Raw genomic sequence first — 24664 nt, forward strand, 5'->3', positions numbered from 1 at the left:
GGTCGAGGCGATGATCAAGAGCAAGGGGTTAACCATGCCTTTGTTTTGAGCGGTTCCCAACTTGGGGAACAACTTAATTAAGCGTTGTCTTGAAAGCATCTCAAGCCAAGTAAGGTATAATATCAAACGAGAATGCTAGTACAAATGAAGAATAAATTTTTCGACTAAACAAACTTGGAATCTCATAGACTAGGCACCTCATGACTGATGCCCAGTGCGATCGCCAATTGGATGGATCCGCTGTCTCAAGTGACCCCGGTACAGCACCCGGCAGGGCGGACAAGGGTGGTCACCTTAACTTTCCAGGATGCCCGCGTTCTCAATGCTACCCCTCCAAGCTCCGGATCGCGGACCTCGAGCTCCAAAATTTCACACATGCCATGGGACACATGCAGCTTTGCGCCTCGCTGGACTTTACTTCATACGAGAAGAAAAGAAACAATACCCACGAAAATTTGACAGCCAAACTTAATCCCGTATCAATTGCCTGATTTGGCTCAACCAATCTGCCAGGCAAGCTTCCTGAGACAACCAAACGTAGCACACTGGGGCCGGCGCATCGGCGCGGCGCCAACCTCAACTTTCGGTAGCTAGACGATCAAACGACTGCCCAGCATGCGCAACCTACGAAATTTCCGATACGATGTGTGCGAGACAGATTTGGACGTCACGGCGACGTGCTGGGATGCCGGAAGCGACGATATCCTAGCAACTTTTGGTCCAACAGAAGCCGACTCCAACATCACGCTGGTAAGGATTAGCGATGAGCCTGGGTCGAGTCGCCTGTAAGTTCCCCTGGCAAAGTATGTAGACTGCCTTGTCTCGACGGGAAATCTTTGCACAATAGCAACCTGACAAACTGACTTTCCCGTCTGCCGCTTTTCATGTGCAGAAAATGCGTCACGGTTGCCTCTTGGGAAGCACCAAGCCCGCACCCGGATATAGCATTTGACCATGTTGTCAGTCTGCACTACTTCAGCGACAATGCCACAACATGCATAGTCCTTGCTGGAGGAGATGTCATCACAGTACAGGAGGACCAATATGCCACCACTCCCGGGGCCGCCCACATCGAAATCGCTGGCTCCATCGACGCCGGGATTGCTGCGGCGCGTTGGTCCTACGATGACGAGCTGCTCGTCCTCGCGACCAAGGCAGATACTGTGATATTTATGAGTCGCAGCTTCGACGCGATTGCCGAAGTGACCATGACGGCAGAAGACCTCCAGGCCTCCAAGCATGTCTCGGTAGGTTGGGGCAAAAAGGAGACACAGTTCCAGGGCAAGGGAGCAAAGGCGTTGCGGGATCCCACCATACCTGAGAAGGTGGACCAGGGTTTACCGAGCGCCCTGGAAGACTCCAGCACCACCATCAGCTGGCGAGAGGACGGCGCGTATGTTGCGATAAACAGCGTCCAGGCGGGCTCGCGCAGGGTCATCCGAGTTTACACAAGAGAAGGAGTTCTGGACAGCGCAAGTGAGCCGGTTGACTTTCTGGAAGGAAGCCTTAGCTGGAGACCGTCGGGGAACCTGATTGCAGGAATACAGCGGCTCTCCGATCGGGTAGACGTTGTGTTCTTTGAGAGGAATGGCTTGAGACACGGCCAATTCGCTATGCGTTTCCCCTCTGACTTGCCGAGCACCAACATACCCATAAATCTCGAATGGAACCCAGACTCAACTGTCCTTGCCGTGAGCTTTGGTGATACTGTTCAGCTGTGGACTATGGGCAACTATCACTGGTATTTGAAGCAAGAGATAAGATGCGTCTCAACGTGTTTGAGGCCGTCTTGGCACCCTGAAAAGCCCATGCGCATGTCTTTGGGTGCCAAGAGTAAGTTGAACTCTGTTCCCAGGCTGAGGTCAGGTATTCTATACAGTCCATATACACGGAACTAATAGCTTTCTTGTAGACTCTGTGGCCCATACCGAATGGGTATTTCACATATCCAGGGGCTCTATCCTTCCACCTCATGATTATGGTGCCGTTGCAGTCATTGATGGAAACAACCTCAAGATAACACCGTTTCGCACCGCGACCATCCCACCTCCTATGGCCATGTTTGAGCTCGAAGCTTCGACGAGTGTTATAGACGTCGCCTTCACGCCAAACAATTCACACTTAGCAGTGCTGCACCACACAGGCGTGGATATATATGAATGGCAGACCAAAGCTGGGAGATCCTTATGCTCAAAACGAACGATCCAAGTCCCATTAAATGCAGCTGGCCCATACGTTACTACTTCACCGTTGCAAGTGGCCATGTCGAGCCCGGAGGATCTTGCTTTACTCAGTACCAAGAGCGGCAAACCGCTTGCTTCAATTTACAAGCTGGCATCTGAGAAGGCAGAATTGCTTTGTGAGCTTGACGCACAGGGCTTTTCTGGATTTGTTTTCTCTGCTAGAGCCCATTTATTACCGTGTATACAAGACCGCTCGGGTAGACTTTTGCAACCTTCTCCAGAGAGCCAAACATTGCTCCCCGTCAAGTTTTCCACCCAACTCCCATGGGCAGAAGTTCTCCTGCATGACGATAGCACCCTGGCTGTAGGAATGTCAAGAGGTGGCCAGCTCTACGCGAACACTCGATTGCTCGCCAAGAACTGTACATCCTTTGTCGTCACGGGAGATCACTTGATATTCACGACGACCAACCACTTTTTGAAGCTGGTGCATCTGACAGGTGCCGAAGGTTTGTTCTAGTCACCCTCCACACTCTGATTCTTTTTTTATCTCGGCAAGCATGGCTCTGTTTCCTGAATCGAACTGATATTTAAAAACTGGCAGAGCTCGAGGTTCCGGCAGATGATCCGGAGGTTGACGAAAGGTGCCGAAGTATCGAGCGAGGTGCGAGGCTTGTGACAGCGGTACCCAGCAACATGAATGTAGTTCTCCAGATGCCGAGGGGCAACCTCGAGACCATATTCCCTAGAGCAATGGTTGTTGCAGGGATCCGGCAGCTTATCAACGACAAAAACTACGCGAGAGCCTTTTCGTATTGCCGGACGCAAAGGGTGGATATGAATATACTCTATGACCACAGGCCAGAGCAGTTTCTTGCCAACGTGGGCCTTTTCCTGGACCAACTGGGTGATACCAGCTACATTGACTTGTTTCTCTCAGCCCTCAGGTATGGGTTTCCGTTCTCTAAATCTCGATAATCGTTTTGTGCACACCAAGCTAATCAAACACCCTTGGATGTAAAGGGAGGAGGATGTTACCCAAACAATGTACAAGGACACAAAAAGATCCAAGCCCGCATGGGCCCCTGCCTCAAATCCTTTCCCATCTCAGGAAAGCCCACAGGGTGCATCAGTTGCGGACCTGAGCTCATCCAAGGTCAACACTGTCTGCGATGCTGTGCTAAAAGAACTGGAATCCAGGAGCTCAGCAAGCCTTCAAAATATAATAACGGCCCACGTCTGCAAAAGCCCTCCTGCATTGGACGACGGGTTATCTGTTATTGCGGGACTGATGAAGGAGAACGAGGCCCTAGCAGAGAAGGCTGTCGAGCACATCTGTTTCCTGGTCGATGTCAACCGGTTATATGACAATGCTCTTGGCCTGTACAATCTCGAACTGGCGTTGCTTGTAGCCCAGCAATCTCAGCGCGACCCCCGAGAGTACTTGCCTTTCGTGCAGAGCCTTCATCAACTTTCGCAGCTGCGACGCTGTTTCACCATTGATGATTACCTAGGAAATCGCGAAAAGGCCCTTGGACATCTAAAGGCCGACAGCGACTTCGAGGGCGTTAAGGATTACGCGGTCAAGCATAGCCTCTACCAAGCCGCCTTGGGTCTGTACCGATACGACGCTGAGCAGTCGCGCACGCTGATGGCGCTATATGCCGAATACCTCGAGTCAAACTCCAAGAACCGCGAAGCAGGATTGGCTTACGAGGCCCTGGGTAAATTTGCCCAAGCGATGAGTTGCTATCGTTCCGCTGGCCCGTCGTCCTGGCGCGAGTGTCTGGCAGCAGCACAAAAGCAGCAGCCACCCCCATCACAGGGTAGCCTGACTGAGCTTGCCGAGTCCTTGGCCGACGCTTTGAACGAAGCCAAGGACTATGTCGGGGCCGCAACTATCCACCGAGACTTCCTCAATGACCCGGCCACAGCCATCCAGCTCCTGTGCAAGGGCTCACTCTTCGCAGACGCCATGCTGCTGGCTGCCACAAACAGTCAGGCCGGCCTCGACAGCGAGGTGGACAGTGGGCTGACGGAAGCCTTCGCCTCCTCGACCGAGCTCTTGGCCGACTGCAAAGCACAGCTCAAGGCCCAGATCCCTCGCATCCTAGATCTCCGCCGCAAAGCAGCCGAGGACCCACTAGGATTCTACGAGGGCGAGCGATCTGGCGGCGGTGACGGCGATGTCCCCGACGACGTCTCAGTCGCGGCCAGCTCGCGGCTCAGCACAAGCGCGAGCCTGTTCACGCGCTACACGGGCAAGGAGGGCAGCATCGGCACGGCCGGGACCGGGGTCAGTCGGGCGACGCACAAGAACCGCAAGCGCGAGGAAAAGAAGCGGGCCAGGGGACGCAAGGGCACTGTCTATGAGGAAGAGTACCTCGTCAACAGCACGCGTCGGCTCATCGAGCGGGTCAACTCGGTCGGCGCCGAGATCGAGGCCCTGGTGGCAGGGCTATTTAGGCGTGGGATGCTTGAGCAGGCAAGGGCCGTGGAAGCTCTGTTGGCTGAAGTTGTCGAGGGATGCCGGCTTGCTGTACAGCAGGTGTGGCCTGGCAGTGACGTGAAGACGGCTGACGGACAGCAGAACGGAGCGACGGGCGGAGATGCCGTGCTGGAGGCTGCGATGGAGGCTAGAGTGGCTAAGCAGGAGCCTCCTGTGTTACCTACTTTCCAGCGATTATCTCTACTGGGGTAGATGACCCGTTGATTGACGACTTTTAACTCTTTATACCTAACGACACCTGGGTCACCCCGTGACTTAATGCTCCTCGACAAAAGTACAAAGTCGTCCAATGTTTCAAAAGGTCACTTGAGGCTATATGAGGGCGTATGATTCCATGTGTATGGTATATATGTTCTGATATTCGGTTGTGTATACAGTAGTTAAACATGGCTTTTTGGTAAAAAGAACATCTATTTTTTAGTGTACAAAGCTCCGTCGCACCGGAAGGCTTAACATCATCCACCGTCTATTCCTTGAGGGGAATGTCCTGAACAGCCTGCGACAGCTCCTCGAGAGTAATGCCCGTAGGCTCAGGGGTGACAGCCTCCTTGGAAAGAGGAGATGCCCGGTTCCTGGCCATGATTTCTCCAATCTTGGCCAGCATCTCATCCGTAAGCTGGGGTGCAGGTTGAGCGGCCCTGATCTCCCTCTGCTTCTTGTTGTACTCCTGCAAGGGGGTGAGCATAGTCTCTCCCATCTTGTTCCTGGCCTTCTTGGCGTCGATCTCGGCCTGCTTCTTGGCGAGGTACTCCTCGGTGTGGCGGGTGCGGAACTTGGAGTACTTGTTGCGGAGCTCGTCGATGACGGACTCGGGCATCGGCGGCACCGTCAGCGTGGGGACCCAGGTCTTGTTCTCGACGTCGATACGCAGCGTGTCGACAGGGTGGTCCTCGTGGACGGTGGGCGGTGTCTTGGGCCAGGGGATCTTCATGTTAAGGCCAGGCACCATCCGGTACCAGGTGCTCTTCCGTGTGGGTCGGTCGTGGTAGAAGCCGCGGGCTACCAGGTTCTTGATGACGACGTCCTTGATCTCGCCAGTCTTGGGGTCTGGTATCGGGTGGACCAGTCGGACGGCAGACACGGGCATGGCTGAGGGCATGGTGATAACGGGTTGGCCCCGGGCCAGTGGCTCTACAAAGGGTGGAATTCGGACGTTGATCTACTTGGCATATTCTTGTTAGTCAAAAAAAGATCCGGCCGTTTTTTTCCCCTCCTCCAGCCTAGGAAAGGTATATCTTGGTGTGTTTACTCACAATTCCGACTTCGTTCAAGAACAAGACACCTCTATTGTGGTCGATCTCGCTGATGGTGGATATCTGACCTTTGAAGGGACCCTCGACAACCACGACGCGGTCACCCACGGCCAGGTTGGGGAACTTGCTCCCGCCGGCCCAGGCCCAGCGCTCCTCGAGTTGCTGTTCGCTAGGGACAGTATCGAGCAGGGCAACCTCCCTCTCGACGGCACCGTAGACCAGAGGCACGTTGGCGGCAGCGCCTTGCCTCTCGAAGTCTGTCACGAGCGTCTTCTTGAACTTGGGGATGGATGTCCGCATGGCGTCTCGGCGCGGAGCCAGTGGGCCCTTTTCCCAGTCCTCGCGCCGTGCCACGCTGGCCTGCTTCATGCGGTGGTGAAGATTTTGCCGAACAAACGCCATCGGTCTCTGGGGCTTGTCGCTGGGTACCTTTTTGGCGAAGCGTCGCAAGGCCTGGCGCTCGGCCATAAGCGTCCGCTTGGCCAGCAGCTCGGCGGCCTCGAGTGTCGCCATCTTGAAAGTTAAAGATTGTGGTAGTCCCCCAATGCGTCCTCTCTTAACGCTCTATACCAACAGCTCCCTCCCCGGGAGCTCTGCTCGCTGCCTTTTTCTTTTTTTGGCGAGCTCTGTTTTTTTGTTGGATAAGCCCTTGGGACTACCCGGCCGAGTAGGTAGGAGAGTTTCGATCGGTTCAATTCGGAGGAGTCCCGCGGTAGTACGTGATTCGGCTGGATAACGTATTGGCGGCGCGTATGAAGCTTTGGGGAGCTTCAATACTGTTTAGCTACGCGTACCGCTTTTGTTGGACGTGATATGATACTATCCTGTCTTTGTCCAATGCAGGCTGAATTTCTTTGCACAATCCCCACTTTCAAAAGTACAGGGGTCTCGAAGCACTCGGTAATTTACTCTGCATGCTATCAAATAAGTGGATACCTCCACGTGACCTATACAACGGAGCTCATAAACTGGAGCTATGGGGTTTTGCATAAGGTAGCCAAGCAAGGCAAGGTACCGACCGGCCTATGAACGAAACTTGGCAGAGCTTTCGGGGTTGAATCACATCACATCATCGTGGAAGCAAACCTGTTGAAAGACGAGTTTAGAACGTTAGGTAATCATACGAGAGAATCCAAAGAAAACATCGTCATGTATTATCCGACATGGCACCGCGCTGAAAGCTGACCTCCTGTCAATGTACGGTACCAAGTCCCCTGATGGGAAACCTTGAACCATTCGGACGGATTGCTGTGCCTGAGCGGAGTCCGTCATGTTTTTAGTGGTTGTGAGATCTAGATGCCGGCGTCGATATCCCGCTTGGCATGTTTGACAGGTTTACAAGCTCGCCTCCCTGCGACGTACATAACCCTAAGGTAGGTAGATAGGGAGCAGGTAGGTATCTAAGGTACCAGGTTGGCATTGGGGCTTGCTTCGCTTATGTCGATGCAGATGATTTTGACAGTTCGGACAATCACATCGGACGGGCTCATGACACTTGGTCCCGATACTTGATGTCGGATGTTTCTTTTCCTATTGATATTTTCCCCCCCAAAATCCATCGCACGATATCCATTTGTAGAGAAATCCCAAGAAAATAAAAGGGAAGGAAAGCAAATTGGAAGCACAAAAAACAGTTATGTACTTCACAAAAGTGTATACATCTACTTCGTAAAACACTTTGTCACCCACCCTAGCTCTACTTTCGGGTCCGTTTGCTGCACATCCAGCCCTTTCGGCAACCAACGCTGGCCTAGTTACGAAGTAGTACTCACCAAGTCAGGTTATTACCGGCACTTGGCTATAATAATACCTAGGACTTGATTTTCGGGTTCCAGTTGAGCTGGGGCAATGCTGGAATTGTCGAATGGGTATTCTCTGACGAACTCAGCCTGGGGCCCCCAAATGACCTACGACGTATCTGAATTGTAGGCGAGATGGGCTCGTATTTCCAAAGCAGACCCCTGCCAGCCCCTAACGCGGTGTTTTTTTTTTTTTTTTTTTTTTTTTTTTTTGTTTCCATTGTAATACAGTTTAGCATGGACCGCAGCAACTCATTGAATCTTACAGTTTCTCCTCCTCGGTCATCTATCCGTATTGTCTGTCGTAAGCAGAAAAATGCCTGTTGTAGTTAGGCACCTTATGACTTGGCTATCTTGCGTATGTTACCGAAGGTACTTGAGGAGGAAGTTAAGTTGAGGCTTACGACGACCAACTCCCTACCAGGTAGGTTGTTGAGGTAACAAGATCGACAAGGGACCTTCGACAAATAAAGTCAATGCTTAATGAAGGTTCATACTTCTATCGCAAGTGGCGGTGTAATGTAGGTATGTTTCTATTGTATGATTGTATGTACTTCGTGTAAAGGGATTCTTTTATTGTTTTCTTTCATATTTTTATTTATTTATTTTCTTACAGTCTGTAACCATAATTGAACCAGTTTCTTTCACAGGGCATGTATGAATGTCAAATTGAAATGTCAATCCAAAAGACAAAGAGCGACAGGATAAAGGAGGACTTACCACACATACGGCGAGTACACCTTAAAATGGTAGACTAATTTACCGACATCCATATGAGGTGGACAAAATGAATGGAACAGAAACAAAAGAATTTCGTTGGTGTCGTTGGCCCATCATTAATTTATTTATTCTTGTCGCTTTCGCTTTTCACCGTCATTGACGTCGTTGTTATTGGAATGGATCAAATAGAACCAACTTCCAGGTCTGTCTGGTCGCCTACGATAATACTGTACCTGTGCTGGGCTTTTGCACAGCTTTTCATGCCTGGAGGGCCCCCCTGTTCGACGATCCCCGCTGCTGGGATGGGCCAATTAGAGGAGCAGCTGGTTGGTTCGAAAACCTATGACTGGAGGAGGGTCCTGGTTGCCTCTGTAATCCAAGTCAATCCCCCAGCCAATCTGACACCCAGCAAAAGCCCGGCTCGCTGTCACTCCATCTTCTTCCACCTACTAACCTCTTCAACCCGCAACGTCAATTGAGCGGACCTTTCCAAAGTCTTGCTCCTCTTTCTTCAACAAACCACAGTAACAACACCACCCAATCCGCGCGCTCCGTGTATTCATTTACACATCGAGCGCTGCTGCTGCTTTTGAATCTATTGATTCTGTCGGTACCTCTAGAGCAAACCCTTCGACAGATAACAAAACAACATCTCGCTCACGACTCCTCCCAGATCCTAAACCCGCGCAGCCATGGCCGAAATTCGCCGCAAGTTGGTCATCGTCGGTGACGGTGCCTGCGGTAAGACATGTTTGTTGATGTATGTGCTCCGATTTCTCTTTTTTTTTCTTGAATCGTCGCCTCTTTACTTCAGAAACAGGTTTGTCTCGTCGTATTGCCTGGTCCTATTTGTTTATGCGCCGCCCAGTCTTCGCGAGACGCCTTTCATCAACATCATCCATCTACTGCCTTGCTGCATCTTACAGCGAGATCCCACGATTTCATCGAGTCAATTCTCCGTTTTAATGCTAACCGATTCATCAGTGTGTTCTCTAAGGGCACCTTCCCCGAGGTATGAATCCCTAACACCGACGTTTCCCATTCTTCCGAAACACCTACGATCGCGGATGAGCTTGGTTCCTGGGGCCATCGAGGAACAAATATGCAAAAAAAAGAAGCAAAGAGCCTCCGGCATGCCTGGTTGTCTCGTTCGCCTCTTATCCGTAACACTGGGCTCTTTGACGCAGGTTCGGTCATGCCACTGAATCGACCGACTACGCTCTCGCATGCATCGACCACAAAGCTCTTCCATCAAGATTGCTCACGACCATCTGCAGCCTTGTCTTAAATATTTGGACGTCGGACGCCCCCCGCTGACAACGACTAACTCCAGGTCTACGTCCCTACCGTCTTCGAGAACTACGTCGCTGATGTAGAGGTCGATGGCAAGCACGTGGAGTTGGCACTATGGGATACTGCTGGCCAGGAGGATTACGATCGTCTGCGCCCTCTGTCCTACCCCGACTCTCACGTTATCCTGATTTGCTTCGCCATCGACTCTCCTGACTCCCTGGACAACGTCCAAGAGAAGGTAAGCAAACGCCCGCCACCCTGAGGCATCGACGTGTAATGCGCAAATCATCGGTCGGTCGGACACGGTCCGGTCCTCTTGTGCTCTGGCAACCCCGGCTGTTTACCACTTTGGCCTCGTCCATTGGTAATATTTATGCAAAGTAGTAACTGACCACGTACTTGTTTAAATCACCAGTGGATCTCCGAGGTCCTCCACTTCTGCTCCGGCCTGCCGATTATCCTGGTCGGTTGCAAGAAGGATCTTCGGTATGACCAGAAGACCATTGAGGAGCTTCGCAAGACCAGCCAGAAGCCCGTTTCACCTGAGGATGTACGTCGTCACCCCCTGATTCTGCAATGTTCTCTATACGAGCCAGACATTGAATCCGTAATCTGTTGATATGTTGCACCCCCTTTTATATTGCAACCATTCTGACTGTATGCGATTTGTCAACCGTTTAGGGTGAGGAGGTTAAGAAGAAGATCGGTGCCTACAAGTACCTTGAGTGCTCGGCCAAGACCAACGAGGGTGTCCGTGAGGTTTTCGAGCATGCCACACGAGCTGCCCTCCTGTCTCGCCACAAGACCAAGAAGAAGAAGTGCCTCATCCTCTAAGCGAGCGGACCATTTAGATACCCTGCCCCGGTCGCCCGCATGATCTCGTTGGGCTGTTTGCCCCTCTTTCGCAGCCCTTTCCGTCGTTTGTGATACCCAGGACACACCGAGCCTCCGCGGCAGCTATTAGCCGAGCCTTGATTTCATATCCCAGGAAGGAAATTACGGCTGTAAACAATCGGAGGTGTTATCAGAAAGGGGAAATACTGGGAGATGGATCTGGAGGAAGGAGAAGAGGAAGAGGCAGGAGGCGGGATTATAAGTATGGCCTCTGCAAACGTTCAACGGTTCTGGCTGCTGGAGTCTACATGTTCCATTTATTGCAACCTTTTTATTTTCCTACCACTATTTCTTTTCTCTCACTAGTTCTTCTACCCTTGTCTTTATTCTATTTCCCCTGGTTACTATGAGAGATCCCCATACAAAGCAGCTGCACAATCTGTTGGTCACATCAGCCGGGGTCGTTACGGGGGACGGGTGGTGATGTCTTTCCGTTCAGATTCGGGGATTCATTTTCTATAAGGAAAGACGCATGGGCCCAGGGGATGTTGTGGACGGGGATATAAAGTCCGATAATCTTTTGTTTCTCAGTTCGGCAAGGCAGCGCGAATCGTCTCTGTTCTACTCTGTGCATTTCGAAGCAATACCGCATACCGCGTTGGCCTATTTTCCCATCTCGTCTTCTTTTTTTTTCCTCCTCTGCTCAGGGGGTGTGACAATGTGCTTCTGGTTGACGGTGTAATAGAGAGTGATTGCATTGGATTGTAGAGGCTTTTGGTTAAAGGCATTCATCCTATTTGGGAGACTAACTTGAAAACCCTAGGCCAGTTGAAGAAAAACGACAAGTCCTACGGAGGGGAAAAAAAAAAATAAAAAAAAAATAAACCTCGACTAGGTTCTGAGGATAGCCGTCTGTAAGTATCCCGTTTAGTTCTATATACACCAGCTTGTCCTGGCAAGCTTTGTGTTGCGCGTTAAGGCGGTCTAGGCTCCGTTAATTGTCGAGTAAGTGATTATTAGATGGGAAGAAGGCTATTTCGCTGCCTGCCTGCGTAGTTCCTATTTTTCTTCGTTCATTTTTTTTTTTCTTTTTCTTTTGCTATTAGCATGAGTTGCATCGGGGTCAGTCAAGGTTGGAGGAGCTAACAGAGTACAGGCGTCACTCTTTCCATCTGTAAGGATCAAAAAGGTCGATATAAAGGTATTTAGGTACCCTGGCTACTCAGTCATCGAATAGGTAAGGTAGGTATGGTGGGTATAAAAGTCCTACCAAGACATATGTATGTACGGGAGGTTCACGGTCGAGGACGTGAATAGGGAGCAATTAAAAGTCATGATACGTGTAATCGATTTTGAATCATGTCGCATGAAATTTCTCATGGTATTTATTTCCTCGTCGTTCTCACTTCATCCCTTCGTTACAACTACAAAACAAGCCCTACCGCAATCATGTAGTTCCCTTCCATCTCATGAACTGCCCCGGATTCCCAAGGAAAGAATTCACACCATCCTCCCAAACGCCACCCCCCTCAAAAAAATAAAACACCCTCCCAAATCGCCACAACTCAAGTTCTGAGATCCATTTCTGACGTTATCCTCTGGCTGTTTGTGTGAAGTGAAAACAAGTCTCACACAAGAAAAACTGGGAATTAAACGTGGTCGCGATCATGGTAGATGCTCAACAAGAACTTAGACGGGGCAGCTCTGTTTCAAGAAACGCACATCACTTGGTCAGTATCCGAAGTGAAAACGATAAAAATAAGCTCGGCAGGTATAGATGTCAGGAGGGATGTTGCAATATGGGGGTTTTTTCAACAGTTTTTTTTTTTTTTTTTTTTTTTTTTTTTTTTTTTTTTTTCGAGGGTATTAGGCAATAAATGAAGGGGGTTGATTCTCTTCAAAGTGACTTACAGCTCCGCACGAGCCGCACGTCTTGGAGCTGCCATCGGAAGCAACTCCGCACTTGGGGCAGGTCTTGTCATGCATGTTTGCTAGTGGTGGGATATTCTCTCTTTTTGTTTATGTGAAATGTTTCGAGAAGAATGTTCAACAGAGCGTATTTTGGGTTGCTTTTTTTTTCCGTCGGTTTGATTGACAAAGTGGTGGAACGATGGAGGGAGTGGTGAGATCTGAAGAGAAGGATCCCGAGAGCGGGGTCATGTGAAGATCTTATATAGTGGTTGGTGTACAGTACAAGTGAGAAGTAGCTTTTTTTTTTTTTTTATCTCTCCCCTCCCCCCGTGACACACTAGCCCCCCTCTCCTCGTGAGCAGCTGCCTGAATGAATAATAATAAAAACAATTCTCTAATTTGTCGGACGAAAAAATAATAAAAAATACCAAGGTGCGTACCAAGCGGTACCTAGCCACAACGCCCTTTTTTTTAAGGGGGTCGTTTATGTACCGGTACACCAGTAGAAGTGCATCATCTAGCTTTTGAACCGGAGTTTACTTGCATGAACCCGGCGCGGAGATCATGAACTCAATAAGTTGTAGTACAAAAACAACGCAGCACTAACCTTGTCTCTTTTTTTGCGTGTGGGGGGGCCTTTGTGATCAAGCAGTTGCCGTTTACTGCTTTGCTCTCCAATCCGCGCGATCCCGTTGGACCGTTTCGAGGGGGCTTTAAATGCTAAGAATGCAAAGCTAGGGGACCCCCGTGGATCCCTTACGTCCAACAAAGTCCCGAGTGACCCGACTTTTCAGGAGGGAAAGAAGACGCAGAGAAATGTTCTGTTCTGAACATGCGGTGAGGGATAAAATAGAACAGATGAAAAAGGAAGAAAAGAAGGGGAAAAAAAAGGGGAAAAAAAAAAAGAAAAACAAGTGAAGAGCATTAGCCATTTTCTCTCTCTTTTAGTCGGAGGCATCTGATCGGACCTGTGTTATCGGACTAAGAATAAGTTGGCTCCTTTATCAGACCAGAAATAGCGATGTTTGAGGTACTTTGAGGTATATGGTCTCCACTGACACGCCTTGTTGAAGACGATTATCCATGGCAGCTGCATCACACTCATGCAGGGCATACGGTATACCTAAGGTACCTACCTACTTAATCACCTGCCCACCCTCTTCTAAACTTTGACCTTTGCTGGCATACAACTCCTCACCCCCGCACCCCGCACCGGGCAGACCCTTGAACGGCAGATTGGCCAGGAAAGGTAGGGCGGTTATGACGATACGCAGGTGGGCTGATCACTTGCGTTTGTCCAACACTGCCACTGCCTCATTGATGGCATGTCCCGGAAGATATCAAAGTAGATGTTCACTAAAAGAATATTATATTCATGTAATGGCCGGCATAGAATACAACAGCAGGCAGACATGCTCTGTCAGCATCACGGTTTAGTTTAGCTGTTAGATAGTGAGAAAAAGTAATGATACACTATCGTCTTTCCCCAAAACTGGTCTACATGCAGACGGCCGGCCCTCCGTTACCTGATCAAACAAAGACAAAATAGTACCATGTCAGCCACAAGATCTCGAATCAAAGAAAGTTAAGGTCGACTTACCGCTAATGATCTTCTCCAAGGACTGGAACAAGCTCACAACAAACACCAAACATCCAAAAACGACGACGGCCCAGGCGCAATATGTCCGCCAGCTTCGGCTCGCCAGCTTGATGTAGCAGAGCGGTGGCAGGATGTATGCCATGGCGCAGGCGCTGGTGGATCCGACAAGCTCAAAGATGACGCCCAAGTCGCACGTCATCAGACTCAAGGCCATCGCGCTGACGATGATGGCAGAGCTGAAGATGAGGTGCAGGTTCAGGTTGAAGGGCTCCCCCGGGAAGTAGTAGTTGAACATGACCTCGCGGCACACAAAGGCCTCGAGCGGCAGGGTGGTGAGCATGTTGAGCCCGAAGCAGAGCCGCGCAATTGTCACCATGGTGTTGTCGGCCGGGAAGTTGTTGAGCACGTTGCCCAGCGTCTTGTCGCCAAAGGTCAGGAACCCAGCGAGTGCCATGAGGAGGCAGGCGAGCATCGACACGCCCGTCGAGTAGTGCGTCACGCGCGAGAATCGGTCTATCGTCGGCTTCTCCAGGGATCCGTAGATGAGGAGGGAGTTGTGGTGACAGACAAAGGCTGTGTGACATGAATAAGTCGGCGGAGTGTCAGCAGGGGTTTGTGGCGCATTACGTCTTGTCACATATAATATATCAAGATAATTTTCCTACCGAACGATATCACGCCAATGGCCTGAGCTATACCCGTATTCACCGTCAGGAGTGACGTGTCAAAGGATCCCCTCAGCTCTTTGGGAGTTAAAAGACCTTGGATAACGACCGTAAAGACAATGACCAGCATGCTCACTAGAGCAAAGGTGCTTGCTTTAGCGAGCTATCATTTTGTGCGCTTGGTTAGTATGCAGAACAGAAAATGACAAGAGCCATCCTGATCAACGCTCCCACAAATTGACGCACGCACCTTGGAAATGTCACGATACAGCGTCAACGGGTAGCTGATTCCCAGCGTGAAGATCACAATAACGGCTCGGCGATCAGCGAGCAACCCAAGAACGGGTATGCTGCGCAAATTAGGCCATATTGCCAGGAAGACGTGCGGTATGCTGTCGCCTACGATGACTCCAAACGCCACCATGCCGCCAAACGCAAAAGCCCACTGGGCCACGCTGACGGCGATGAGGCCGGGCTTGCCGAAGCAGCGCTCGACCGTCCCCTGGAAGCTGTTTGCTCCAGAGAGCTTACTGTTGATGACAATGAGGCAGATGGTCCAGTCAACGACGACGGTCAGCGAGATGAGCAAGAACACGCCAGCCAGCAGTCCTGCGTTCTTGAAAGCGTACGGCTGGCCAATGATTCCCGCGCCTATGATGCTGTTGGCCATGTTCATAAAGGCGGCGCGCAGGCCGCTCTTGGGCCGGTTGTGCTCCTCGGCCCACTCACCGCCGCCGTCGACCCAGTCCGTGTTGGCCAACGAGACCGAGGGCGCCTCGATGTTGGTGAGCAGCGGCAGGCGGCGCTCCGTCTCGGTGTTTTCGGGCTCCGAGTCGACGTCGAACTCGCTGTCGTAGCTGTCGAGGCTGGAGCGCGACGATGGGGATGATAGCGCCAGCAGTGGATGGTTGAAATCGCGCCCCAGTCCCTGTCCCGGACCCCCTTGGGCGTTGCCGTTGGATGCCCGGCCGCCATTGTTGGCTGCTGCAGCGTCGAAGCCCCCGCCAACCACGATGGGCTGCAGATCGAAGCGTACCCGGTTCGGCGTGCGAGGTGTGCGCGACTCGCCAGCAAGGTTGGGGGAGTGAAGAGCGGATGGCCGGCGCTCTGTGTTTTGTAGGGATAGTGGTCTCCTCGAGGGCGGTTTCGAGTCTGAAGTTTGTTGTTGCATTTGAGGTTGTTGCTGCTGCTCCGAGTATCCCGGAACCGACCTGGGTGATGTTATCGCGGCTTCTGCATGCGCAACATCCTGATTGTGAGAGGCCAGCAGGCCGATGTCCTCGTCGTGGTCGTTGGCACGCGGCGTGGAGCTGCTGCTTCCGAGGAACGAAGATCTGGCCTTGGCCATTGGCAGCCCGTTCATCACCAGCGCATCTTATGCCGCCCCGGAAATTTTTTCAAAGTTTCTTGTAACTGCTCAAACTTCGTTTCGGATTGTGCGTATTGGGGATTGTCGGCGAAAGAAGAGAGTCCGGGTTGGCAATTGTGTTGTGTCTTGTATGTGGATGTGCGTGTGCTTCAATACGAGTTGGTAAGTAAGCTGTTTGGGATCGGCAATGCTTCGAGTTGGGTTGTTGTGGAGGTCAAAGTTGCTCTTTTGCTTGCGTCTATCTGCTTCAAGGATTGTTTCTTTGTTTCTGCCGAACAACCGAAGTCTGTGAACTAGATGCCGTACTTTGTAAGAGACGATTAGACAAAAAGTAACTCGACAGGTATCAAATATTTTACCTCTTATGGAGGTCCAGTTCCGCCAGACGGACATTTAAGGGTCTTTTTCTTCGTTTCCAGGAGTCAACTTGACACGCAGGGAAATCGTAATGTTAGTGCCCTTATCCCTGTTCGCCTGTCAGAGCGTTTTTTGGTTGTTCAAGTTCACGGTGCGCTTTTAGCTTAACCTCGTACCTTACTTACCTAACCTACCTTGGAGTCGGATCCACTTGATACAGATTAACAGCCGCCGCGCATATTGGCGGGTACTTTGTGCCAAACATAATCCCAATCCCCCTGGCGCTCACGGTTAATTGCTGCACACCCGCAGACACCTTGCAACCAACCATCTTCGACTCTGAAAGCCAGCTGCGCCCATGATGCAGGTCTTTTTTTATTTATTTATTTATTGAAAAGCATCAAGCCAAGAATTATGCCACGCCTTTAAAAGGAGTTTTCCCGCTAGGCTGGATAGAACTAGAACGATTTTCGTTAGCCAAAGACATTTCTGTACCCTTTACTTCAAGGTGCGCACAAATGTACATCTCATTGCACTCTTGTTGGCACACAAGCATCGGACAGTATTATCCAAACAGCTTTTCAGTCGCTATTCGACTGTTTTATTTGTCCTTCTCTTTACCCTTCCGGGTGGGTATCATAATTACAATAAACTACACTTGACACGCTCATCTCGAAACTGTTCCATCGTCCGCCATGGATGCCAACCTGCAAATGGCACGGTGCTATGGAATACACATGCTGATTTGCAACAAGTAAATATTCCCCTCACTATGCCCTGGCCCTTGCTTTACTCATTTATTTTTCTTTCTCATTTCTTTTGCTGATAAATCCATGACACACTTTGGCTATGCTGATTATGCGGATGCCTTCTGGTTGAATATCGACATTCGATGCTGATTTTTTTTATTCTTTCTTCAAAAGAGAATAAGCCGACGACTAGGTTATCCGGAGAGCCCAGATGCTGTCGTTACTGCAATAAGGAATGATGCAGCCAACATGTATGGACAGGAATATATGCGTTGAGCTGGACTTTGCGGCTGGTTGGATGAGGGCCGGGCCGACCCTGTTGACGATGTCGACGTTCCGCCAGTAGCAGGGCTAGCAACACCGGTCGCTTCTGGAGTCGTTGGGCCGTGTGTTAGAGGCGCCGAGGTCGCCGCCGGTGTTCCTGAGGCGCTCGTGGTCGATGTGACTTGAGGTGGAACAGATCTAGGGCCGAAGCCGATGCGGGTCTGGTCCATGTCGAAGACTGCATAGACATTCTTGAGGAATGTTGACCCGAGCAACCAGCTACCCTTAACGACCTCGTTACCATATAGATTGCTAACACACTCGCCGTCAGAATTGGGAGCCTGCAGCCAATCGCCCGTGAAGATGGTGTAGCTGGTGCCCGAGAAGGAGACGGTCAAGGACTTGTTCGAGTTGCAAGGTGCCGTGTAGGTCACCCCATCGGAGCTCTTTGCACCTGGGATTTGCTTGTGAATAGCACTGACATCACCAGGTGGACCGAAGATGTATGTCGTGCCCGTGTCGATGTAGGCCCGCCTACCCGAGATGCCAGCCTTCTTACCATCGTATGACAAGTCTCCCATAGGGATGGCCCAGACACCCCCGGCGTTGTCCGGGACGGTGGTATACGTGATATCCCCAGTGTACTTTGACGAGTCGGTTCCACCAAAGGTAACCTCGCCCATGTTGGGTCCGTCCGAGTTGCGGTTGACATAAACCCCCATTACGTTGGACTTGAATGCCTTCTCCTTCTTGAGGGTCTGAAGCAGATTGTCCGTGGCGCCGCTGGCCATGGATAGGCCGAGGATACCGTCGAAGGGGAAATGGTTGAAGTGGTCGGATGTAACGTTGGCAATACCAATAGTCATCGGGATCTTCTTGCCAGCGAGCGAGAGCGTGTCCTGTGCCAGCGATCCGGAAACCGACCCGCTGCCGTAGCTGATCGAGAAGCTCTTCGCTACAGCCTTGAAGGTGGATGAATCGTCAGGTCCAAAAGTGTTGTGGACGGTGCACGGGCTTGATTTGCACGTCGAGCCCATGATCCATGTTGTGCCGGCACCGGTATCCAACAGCATCAGCATTTGCTTCGGGCCAGAGCCCAAGCCGACATCGACAAAGTAGGAAAAGTCGGTCCCATCCTGGTTGAGTGGTATACTGTTCGCAGCCTTGGGATCCTGAGCCCTGGATATCGTGTATCTGTTATTCTGCCGCTTGGTCAAGTCTGATCCTTCATGTTGCTCGTCGTTTCCAGACGAGGCTGCCTGGCTATACTTGGCAGAGAGATAGCGAGCTATTCGCGATATACTCTCCCCATGGGACTGGACTGCTTCGTTCTGTGGTGTGACAACTAGTCAGTATGGTTGCACAGGAACGTGGCTCACAGGTTCCCGTCACATAAAGCTTACATTGGACGCCCTCACTGAGATGGGGAACGTTACAACTCCATCACTTTCAAGGCTTCGTCTCCGACTTTGCTGATCCTCACAGCTGTTGTTGTCCTCACATGGTATCCAAGGGAAGAAAGCACGACTGCTAGTAACCCAAAGAGCCAAACAAGCGAGATATATAGCAAGCATTGTGAGAGGGACCGACAGATGTGGAATATGTTTCTCTCAGCAGTAGACCGATGCGAGTTGGGTCGTCCTGCTGTAGAGATAAACGTCGGTCGACCAATATCCAACCCCAGGACCTCCCTCACTCTCCCCCCGATGAACCAAGGATAATTAATGATTATGTAGGCCGCATTGATTAGAGACCAGATGTGTCGAGGTCGGGGGACCAGGTAACAAGGTTGAATGCCCGAATGGAAACGCTGATGCTGGAAAAGGGTTGAATGCAAAAAAGAGAGACTGAGAGAAACTGTATGCCAAGATGGAAAGATGCACAGGAATGTTGTGTAAGCCGGAAGATAGTATCCGGGCCGGATTGCAACTGGAGAAACGGGGAAACGCCAGACAATGCAAGACACGAACACCACTTCCTATGCGAGACAAAGAAGAGCCAATGATGGTGGCGGCGGTAATGTTGAGCTTCGTTCCGCTGGCCGAGACAGACAAAAAACTGAGGGCAGAGTGATGCCAGGCATGAAAAGGAGGGTGATTGCCAGCTGATGAGATAGATCCACCAAGCTTGATTAGGGAGGTATGTAGATAGGTAAGGTACCCAAACCCCCCAGAATTAGACGAGAAAGATGGACAAACAAAAAAAACGGATGAAATCAAAATGCCACCAGTTTTTAAAAAAAGAACAAAAAGTAAACAAAACTATGCCTCTACTGGTCGCTATTATAGAAACGAAAGCCAGCTCTTGGGTCGGTCGGACCTCATGAGGTTGGGGGGGGAGCGTGGCAAAAAGTATGAAGGGAGGAGGTCGAAGGGAACCCAAGTAATGTAAGTGGTAAAAGAAGGCTGGTCTGGCTGGCTAAAGTGAGCGCGGGGCACCAATAAGAGTGGAAAGGGGGTCACGTCGTCGGTGGACTCGTTGTCGATTTAGACGATACGAAGCTACAAACAGCGACTCTGTGCAGCTACACAACCGCCCCTTACCCTCCATTACGACAAGGATGTCGATAAAGCCGCTGCGGTCACGTACATCTATAGGTAGTACTTGAAGTCCACATTAGTACTGCATACAGTAGACCCTGGGTGGCTCGATGGTCAACCGCGCTAGGCGAATGCAGCCTAAGACGGAGGTCATGGATGATGACAGTAAACCAAGGATCGCGCGCTTGTCAATTTCCCAAATTTGGCTTGGTCTACCTTGCCGACCTTCCGATAAAATAAAATAAAAAATATTAAATAAAAAAAAAGGGATCGCACCCTTTTTGTTCGAGGGCTTTGAAGGGAGATTAGTTTATTGCTTGTAATCAATTCTCTATCAATCACATCCCAGTTTCGCGGCTGGAATTTTTGCAGAATTTACCTCAAGTCTACTGCAGGTACCTCATGAACCTTAGCTATCTTCCCTGTCCCAGCTGAAGAAACGAAAGATGGGAAAGAAAAACAAAACTGACTCTGTCAACTGTCGAAAATAATCATCAAATCGGCTCAGGGTGGGTCCTGGTAGCATTGAGACCCACGAACCCCCCACAGATTGCGCAAAATCACCCATGGAATGCTTTTCTCGCGGTGGTTGGTTGTTCTCCATCCAAATCCACCACACACAGACCTTCTTACCCCACACGGGCGCCAAGCACTCGTAGTAGTAGACTTAATGGTGGAGACTCTTTATCCAGCTTATTGCTCTCTTTTTTTGATATTTTTTATTGCATGGGTTAAACTTGCACATTCAAGAACCGCGAATCATTACTTGTAATGAGCTGCTATGCACGTGGTATACTCGGAATTATTTCCTCGACGACCCAGTGGGCACACAGACGGAATGAATGAATAATGTCTTTGCATCTCAGAATATCTAATATTAACTTTACTCTGCGCTACTGCAAATAATTCATACTACTGCTGTACAAAAGAACAAATCTTGAAGAATGGAGCGAGACGGTTCGCATGTTCAACGTTGGATCAACACCAATGAACAGGAATCGAAAAAGGAACCAATCATCATCCGCACGTCAAACCCGCCATCTGATTGTTAGCTTTGATTCAGGGTAGGCGGGTGCGCTAAATAAAGGATTGAACGACGCCCGCAAACCACGGTTGCTTCTCGGCGCCAAATTAATAGGTACTTTTCAAGGCTCCCAAAAGGCTGTAAAAAAAAAAAAAAAGCCAAGAAAAAAAATAAGGGTTCCATCAGTCGCCTACAATCTCTCCTAGCCCCTGACCTGCAGTAGCTCATTACCCAGAGAGGTATCGATTCGCACGTCTCCTGGTCGCCGAAACAGCCGCCTTCCCTTATGGCAAGCTTGTTATCACCATAATCCTTTTCTAATCACATCTATCTACCTACCCTAGGTATATCAAACCAAATATCCAAGATAGGCGAGACAAGTCCACCGCCGTCGATGACGTTTCGCAACCGAAATGTCTTCTGCACACTGTTACTTCGTAGGCGTCACACAGGATTTCCAAAAAGAGAAGAAAAAGAAACGTTGATGATGTCTTCAGACTCTCCAGTTGACTAGAGCATTGCGGGAAGGATTTGCCGTCTCCATGACAATAATATCCGACAAGACCCTAATTAATTAGCGCCCATCAATTTCGCTGTGCAGGACGTCCAACGCCTCTTCATGGCTTACATTCAACCTACATACCTACCTTACTTATTGTGAGGCGCAATCAATATGTGGAGTATATCTCCAAGCAAACAATGGTCTAGTCTAGTCCTAGGTCCAAAATGTCCATCCGAGTTGACCGTTTGCCGCTCGCAAAGCCTTCCCGATATTAAGATGACGGGCACCAATCAAGTGCTTGGTTCTTTATTCCCCGGTCCGCTGTGAACATTGACATATTTTGAAAGCTGCCGGGCTCTGGCGTCTTGGCCGTGCCAACGCCAGAAATTGGCGCGAAGGATTTGATAATGTAACATCCTTATACATTCAGGTCGCTCTAATTTATAAATATGCCTCGTCGTCAACCTGCCGTGAATCAAAGTGTCATGCTCCAGTGCCCTACTGAGGATATTTATGACAGTCACCATATGCCACATGGAAATATGGTCAGCCAGTCTTACTTTGACGACAGTGAAATTCCGAACGCGCATGTATTATCTATATGCATCCAGAGCCACAACCTCGTGGGTCTGAACCCAGTCTTCAGCCTTGCATACAGTCTCAAGTCTCTTGGGCTCCTGTGCTAGTGTGCAATGCAAAGCTTCCACTGCCGCTGCAAAGCTCTCCTTGCCAGCCGACCCCGATCTTCCAGAGGCAACAGCTGAACGTAGGAATACCCAAACAGACTCTCCTGTCCACCGCAACGACATGGCCAACTCTGCGGTCTCCTTGACGATGACCGTCCACTCCTCCTCTGGCATATAGCCACTGAGATGCTCTAGGAATGACCACCCTGATGTATCATTGTGATGCCGGAATACCCATTTCTTCACAGCCTCTGTGATCCTGCGGATTTCCCGACCATGATCTGTGCACTTTTTGTCTTTAGACTGACTGGTATGCAGCGTCATCAAATATCGTGCATGGCTCCAGGCATAATAATTCCTGGGGTGCCTCTCCGCCGAGACCATCACCACTTTGACAAAACTGTCGTAGACATCAACCGGCAGGCCCCATGTAGTAATGCACATCCAGATCAACCATCTTCGGTGACCCCACAGCGTGGGAGATTTCGTATGCCGGTTCAGACGGCTCGTCAGAAGCGAGTCGACGAGCCACATCTCCCGGGATAACAGTGGAGCAAAACAATCAGCGGTGCCGCCTCGCCGAGCCTGCAGCAGGAAAATCCTCTTGCGCGTGTTTGCGGCCGTCAGATGCTCCGGGTCGAACAGAAGCATCACGGCCGTGGCCTCGAGGACTTGGGACTCATGTTGAGAAATGTCCTGCGCCACCTGCAAAAATCTCCTCCGGGCTTCTATAAAAGCCGCAACGAGCGAGGTTTTGGGTACAGCCACAGCATTTTCATCCTGGAGTATGTGCAAGCCTGGAGGAACTGGGTGGCTTCGGCCAAGAATCTCAATCTCCAGCAGTTGTGCTTGGTCTTCACCTGGTTCCGCCAGGGGACGGTGAGTAAGAACATCTGCGATAGCTTGATAGGCTACATTGCAGTCACCCAGATTAGATACTGCAGCCGGTCCCTGAGCAGCCGCCATGCCGAGGGGTTTTTTTTTTGTTTGTAAAGTGAGGACAAACAAACCAGGTAGTGATATCGATGGCGGTGGGAACCTTTTTGGTCCTTTTTGATGCAGGGTAGGCGAGGCGTTCAAAGTGACGTGTTGGCTGGTCTAGAAGCGGGGCCCACCAAAGCTGTTCTGGTCTACCGGTAAGCTGCAAGCTGCTTCGTGGCAAGCCCACGCTCCCTGCACAAGAAACCAAAAACCACACCGTGTCTGTCCATTTATACCCCTCGTTTCGTGGACCACACGCCACAAGCACGCGACAACAAAGGCCCTGGGCCAACAGCGAAAGGAAGCCCAGAGCCCAAAGATGCCTTCACTACTGATTCTGATCTTCACCATCGAGGTCGCGGTCGAACTAATCAATACGATCGGCGCGGCGACCATCAACAACTTGGTAAGCCACCTCGAAGACGCTGCCCAACCGTCCCGCCCCTGCGACCACTCAGATTCCCAAGCTAACTCTTGTCGTCGGTATCAAACAGCTATGGAGGATCTTCAATGCTTTGCCCACAAAGCTATCGGCACAGTTTGCAGAGCAACGGAAGCTCCAGCAGGATTACCTCAAAGTCCGCCGTGAGCTGAACGCTACCAGCAGTCAGGATGAGTTTGCAAAGTGGGCAAAGCTGCGCAGACAGCACGATAAGCTGCTGGAGCAACTAGAGAAGAAGAGTAAGCACAGGGCGACCTACGCGCTTTCAGTATGTTAAAGTACTTGGAAAGGATACATATAGCTGACAAGTCGATTCCCTTGGCCTGAAACTGCAGAAGCCGCACTCGACTCGACCAAAGGCAACTTTGACAAATACATCACGGGAATCCGTTGGGTGGGCACTCAGGGATTGCGATACTTTCTCCCCTTTTGGTACGCCAAGGTCCCCATGTTCTGGCTGCCATACGGCTGGTTTCCGTACTACGCAGAGTGGCTCGTGTCGTTCCCGCGCGCGCCCATGGGCAGCGTCAGCATAGCTTCGTGGCAGCTCGCATGCACGGGCTTTGTGGTGCTGATCAAGGATGCCATAACGGCACTCGTTGTCTTTGGGCTGGGCATGCGGAAGAGCAAGGTCAAGCAGGCCGTTCCGGTCAAGGTCGCATCTGGCGAGAAAGGAAGCGACGAGAAGGCCAAGGCTGCGTCGACAACCACGGAGAAGGAGGGAAATAAGGAACTATAAATAGCTCGGACGCCTGGCCTTCAACAATAATACAAAGATGCACTTTGCAATTTCTACCATCATACATACGCTGGCTGGTCGTTGTTGTTTTGTCTCTCATCAATTTGACGCAAAGAATATCGTTGTCCCCGAAGGAACTAATGCCCTGCAACACTACGTGAGATGACTCTTGGCAGAGTACTTTGGCTCGTTCTAGGCAGTCATATTGACTTTGAAGGACCATGGTGAATAAAGGTCATCAAAG

General features: G+C 50.6%; 8 protein-coding genes across 8 annotated transcripts; 3 read left to right on the top strand and 5 right to left on the bottom strand.

Moving 5' to 3' along the window:
* Window positions 1-615: 615 nt before the first annotated feature.
* Window positions 616-4946, top strand: PgNI_07587 (uncharacterized protein; the record flags this gene model as incomplete). Its single annotated transcript, XM_031127597.1, has 5 exons — window positions 616-785; window positions 893-1833; window positions 1913-2692; window positions 2788-3130; window positions 3207-4946. 5 exons carry the CDS (start codon window positions 616-618, stop codon window positions 4882-4884), a joined length of 3912 nt encoding a protein of 1303 aa, XP_030980958.1. The 3' UTR covers window positions 4885-4946.
* An 86-nt stretch (window positions 4947-5032) lies between these two features.
* On the bottom strand, window positions 5033-6458 carry PgNI_07588 (uncharacterized protein; the record flags this gene model as incomplete). The annotated part of the gene is made up of 2 exons (XM_031127598.1): window positions 5033-5851; window positions 5946-6458. 2 exons carry the CDS (start codon window positions 6456-6458, stop codon window positions 5159-5161), a joined length of 1206 nt encoding a protein of 401 aa, XP_030980967.1. The 3' UTR covers window positions 5033-5158.
* A 2420-nt stretch (window positions 6459-8878) lies between these two features.
* Window positions 8879-11326, top strand: PgNI_07589 (uncharacterized protein). The gene is made up of 6 exons (XM_031127599.1): window positions 8879-9070; window positions 9138-9224; window positions 9449-9476; window positions 9798-9995; window positions 10173-10307; window positions 10439-11326. The coding sequence occupies exons 2-6, from the start codon at window positions 9157-9159 to the stop codon at window positions 10589-10591; spliced, it is 582 nt and encodes a 193-aa protein (XP_030980966.1). The 5' UTR covers window positions 8879-9070; window positions 9138-9156; the 3' UTR covers window positions 10592-11326.
* Window positions 11327-12457: 1131 nt separating this feature from the next.
* On the bottom strand, window positions 12458-12577 carry PgNI_07590 (uncharacterized protein; the record flags this gene model as incomplete). Its single annotated transcript, XM_031127600.1, has 1 exon — window positions 12458-12577. One exon carries the CDS (start codon window positions 12575-12577, stop codon window positions 12458-12460), a length of 120 nt encoding a protein of 39 aa, XP_030981547.1.
* Window positions 12578-13715: 1138 nt separating this feature from the next.
* On the bottom strand, window positions 13716-16650 carry PgNI_07591 (uncharacterized protein). The gene is made up of 5 exons (XM_031127601.1): window positions 16496-16650; window positions 15018-16429; window positions 14768-14930; window positions 14103-14675; window positions 13716-14028 (listed from the first exon to the last, which is right to left on the bottom strand). Exons 2-5 carry the CDS (start codon window positions 16128-16130, stop codon window positions 14000-14002), a joined length of 1878 nt encoding a protein of 625 aa, XP_030981548.1. The 5' UTR covers window positions 16131-16429; window positions 16496-16650; the 3' UTR covers window positions 13716-13999.
* Window positions 16651-16978: 328 nt separating this feature from the next.
* On the bottom strand, window positions 16979-19861 carry PgNI_07592 (uncharacterized protein). The gene is made up of 2 exons (XM_031127602.1): window positions 18910-19861; window positions 16979-18837 (listed from the first exon to the last, which is right to left on the bottom strand). The coding sequence occupies exons 1-2, from the start codon at window positions 19078-19080 to the stop codon at window positions 17437-17439; spliced, it is 1572 nt and encodes a 523-aa protein (XP_030981549.1). The 5' UTR covers window positions 19081-19861; the 3' UTR covers window positions 16979-17436.
* Window positions 19862-22165: 2304 nt separating this feature from the next.
* PgNI_07593 (uncharacterized protein) lies at window positions 22166-23224 on the bottom strand (the record flags this gene model as incomplete). The annotated part of the gene is made up of 1 exon (XM_031127603.1): window positions 22166-23224. The coding sequence occupies one exon, from the start codon at window positions 23222-23224 to the stop codon at window positions 22166-22168; it is 1059 nt and encodes a 352-aa protein (XP_030981550.1).
* A 256-nt stretch (window positions 23225-23480) lies between these two features.
* Window positions 23481-24477, top strand: PgNI_07594 (uncharacterized protein). Its single transcript, XM_031127604.1, has 3 exons — window positions 23481-23645; window positions 23734-23920; window positions 24017-24477. Exons 1-3 carry the CDS (start codon window positions 23559-23561, stop codon window positions 24418-24420), a joined length of 678 nt encoding a protein of 225 aa, XP_030981551.1. The 5' UTR covers window positions 23481-23558; the 3' UTR covers window positions 24421-24477.
* Window positions 24478-24664: the final 187 nt, after the last annotated feature.

This window comes from Pyricularia grisea (assembly GCF_004355905.1).
Source record: "Pyricularia grisea strain NI907 chromosome Unknown Pyricularia_grisea_NI907_Scaffold_4, whole genome shotgun sequence".
Taxonomy (NCBI): Eukaryota; Fungi; Ascomycota; class Sordariomycetes; order Magnaporthales; family Pyriculariaceae; genus Pyricularia; species Pyricularia grisea.

Bases quoted from the DNA above. Each gene is read 5' to 3' on its own strand.
- PgNI_07589 (XM_031127599.1), top strand. From the start codon at position 9,157: ATGGCCGAAATTCGCCGCAAGTTGGTCATCGTCGGTGACGGTGCCTGC. The intron at 9,996-10,172 runs GTAAGCAAACGC...TTAAATCACCAG, and splicing joins TGGACAACGTCCAAGAGAAG to TGGATCTCCGAGGTCCTCCA. The intron at 10,308-10,438 runs GTACGTCGTCAC...TCAACCGTTTAG, and splicing joins AGCCCGTTTCACCTGAGGAT to GGTGAGGAGGTTAAGAAGAA.
- PgNI_07591 (XM_031127601.1), bottom strand. From the start codon at position 16,130: ATGAACGGGCTGCCAATGGCCAAGGCCAGATCTTCGTTCCTCGGAAGC. The intron at 14,931-15,017 runs GTGCGTGCGTCA...ACAAAATGATAG, and splicing joins TGTATCGTGACATTTCCAAG to CTCGCTAAAGCAAGCACCTT. The intron at 14,029-14,102 runs GTAAGTCGACCT...TTGTTTGATCAG, and splicing joins CTTGGAGAAGATCATTAGCG to GTAACGGAGGGCCGGCCGTC.
- PgNI_07592 (XM_031127602.1), bottom strand. From the start codon at position 19,080: ATGCTTGCTATATATCTCGCTTGTTTGGCTCTTTGGGTTACTAGCAGT. The intron at 18,838-18,909 runs GTAAGCTTTATG...GTCACACCACAG, and splicing joins TCTCAGTGAGGGCGTCCAAT to AACGAAGCAGTCCAGTCCCA.
- PgNI_07594 (XM_031127604.1), top strand. From the start codon at position 23,559: ATGCCTTCACTACTGATTCTGATCTTCACCATCGAGGTCGCGGTCGAA. The intron at 23,646-23,733 runs GTAAGCCACCTC...GGTATCAAACAG, and splicing joins CGGCGACCATCAACAACTTG to CTATGGAGGATCTTCAATGC. The intron at 23,921-24,016 runs GTAAGCACAGGG...CTGAAACTGCAG, and splicing joins GGAGCAACTAGAGAAGAAGA to AAGCCGCACTCGACTCGACC.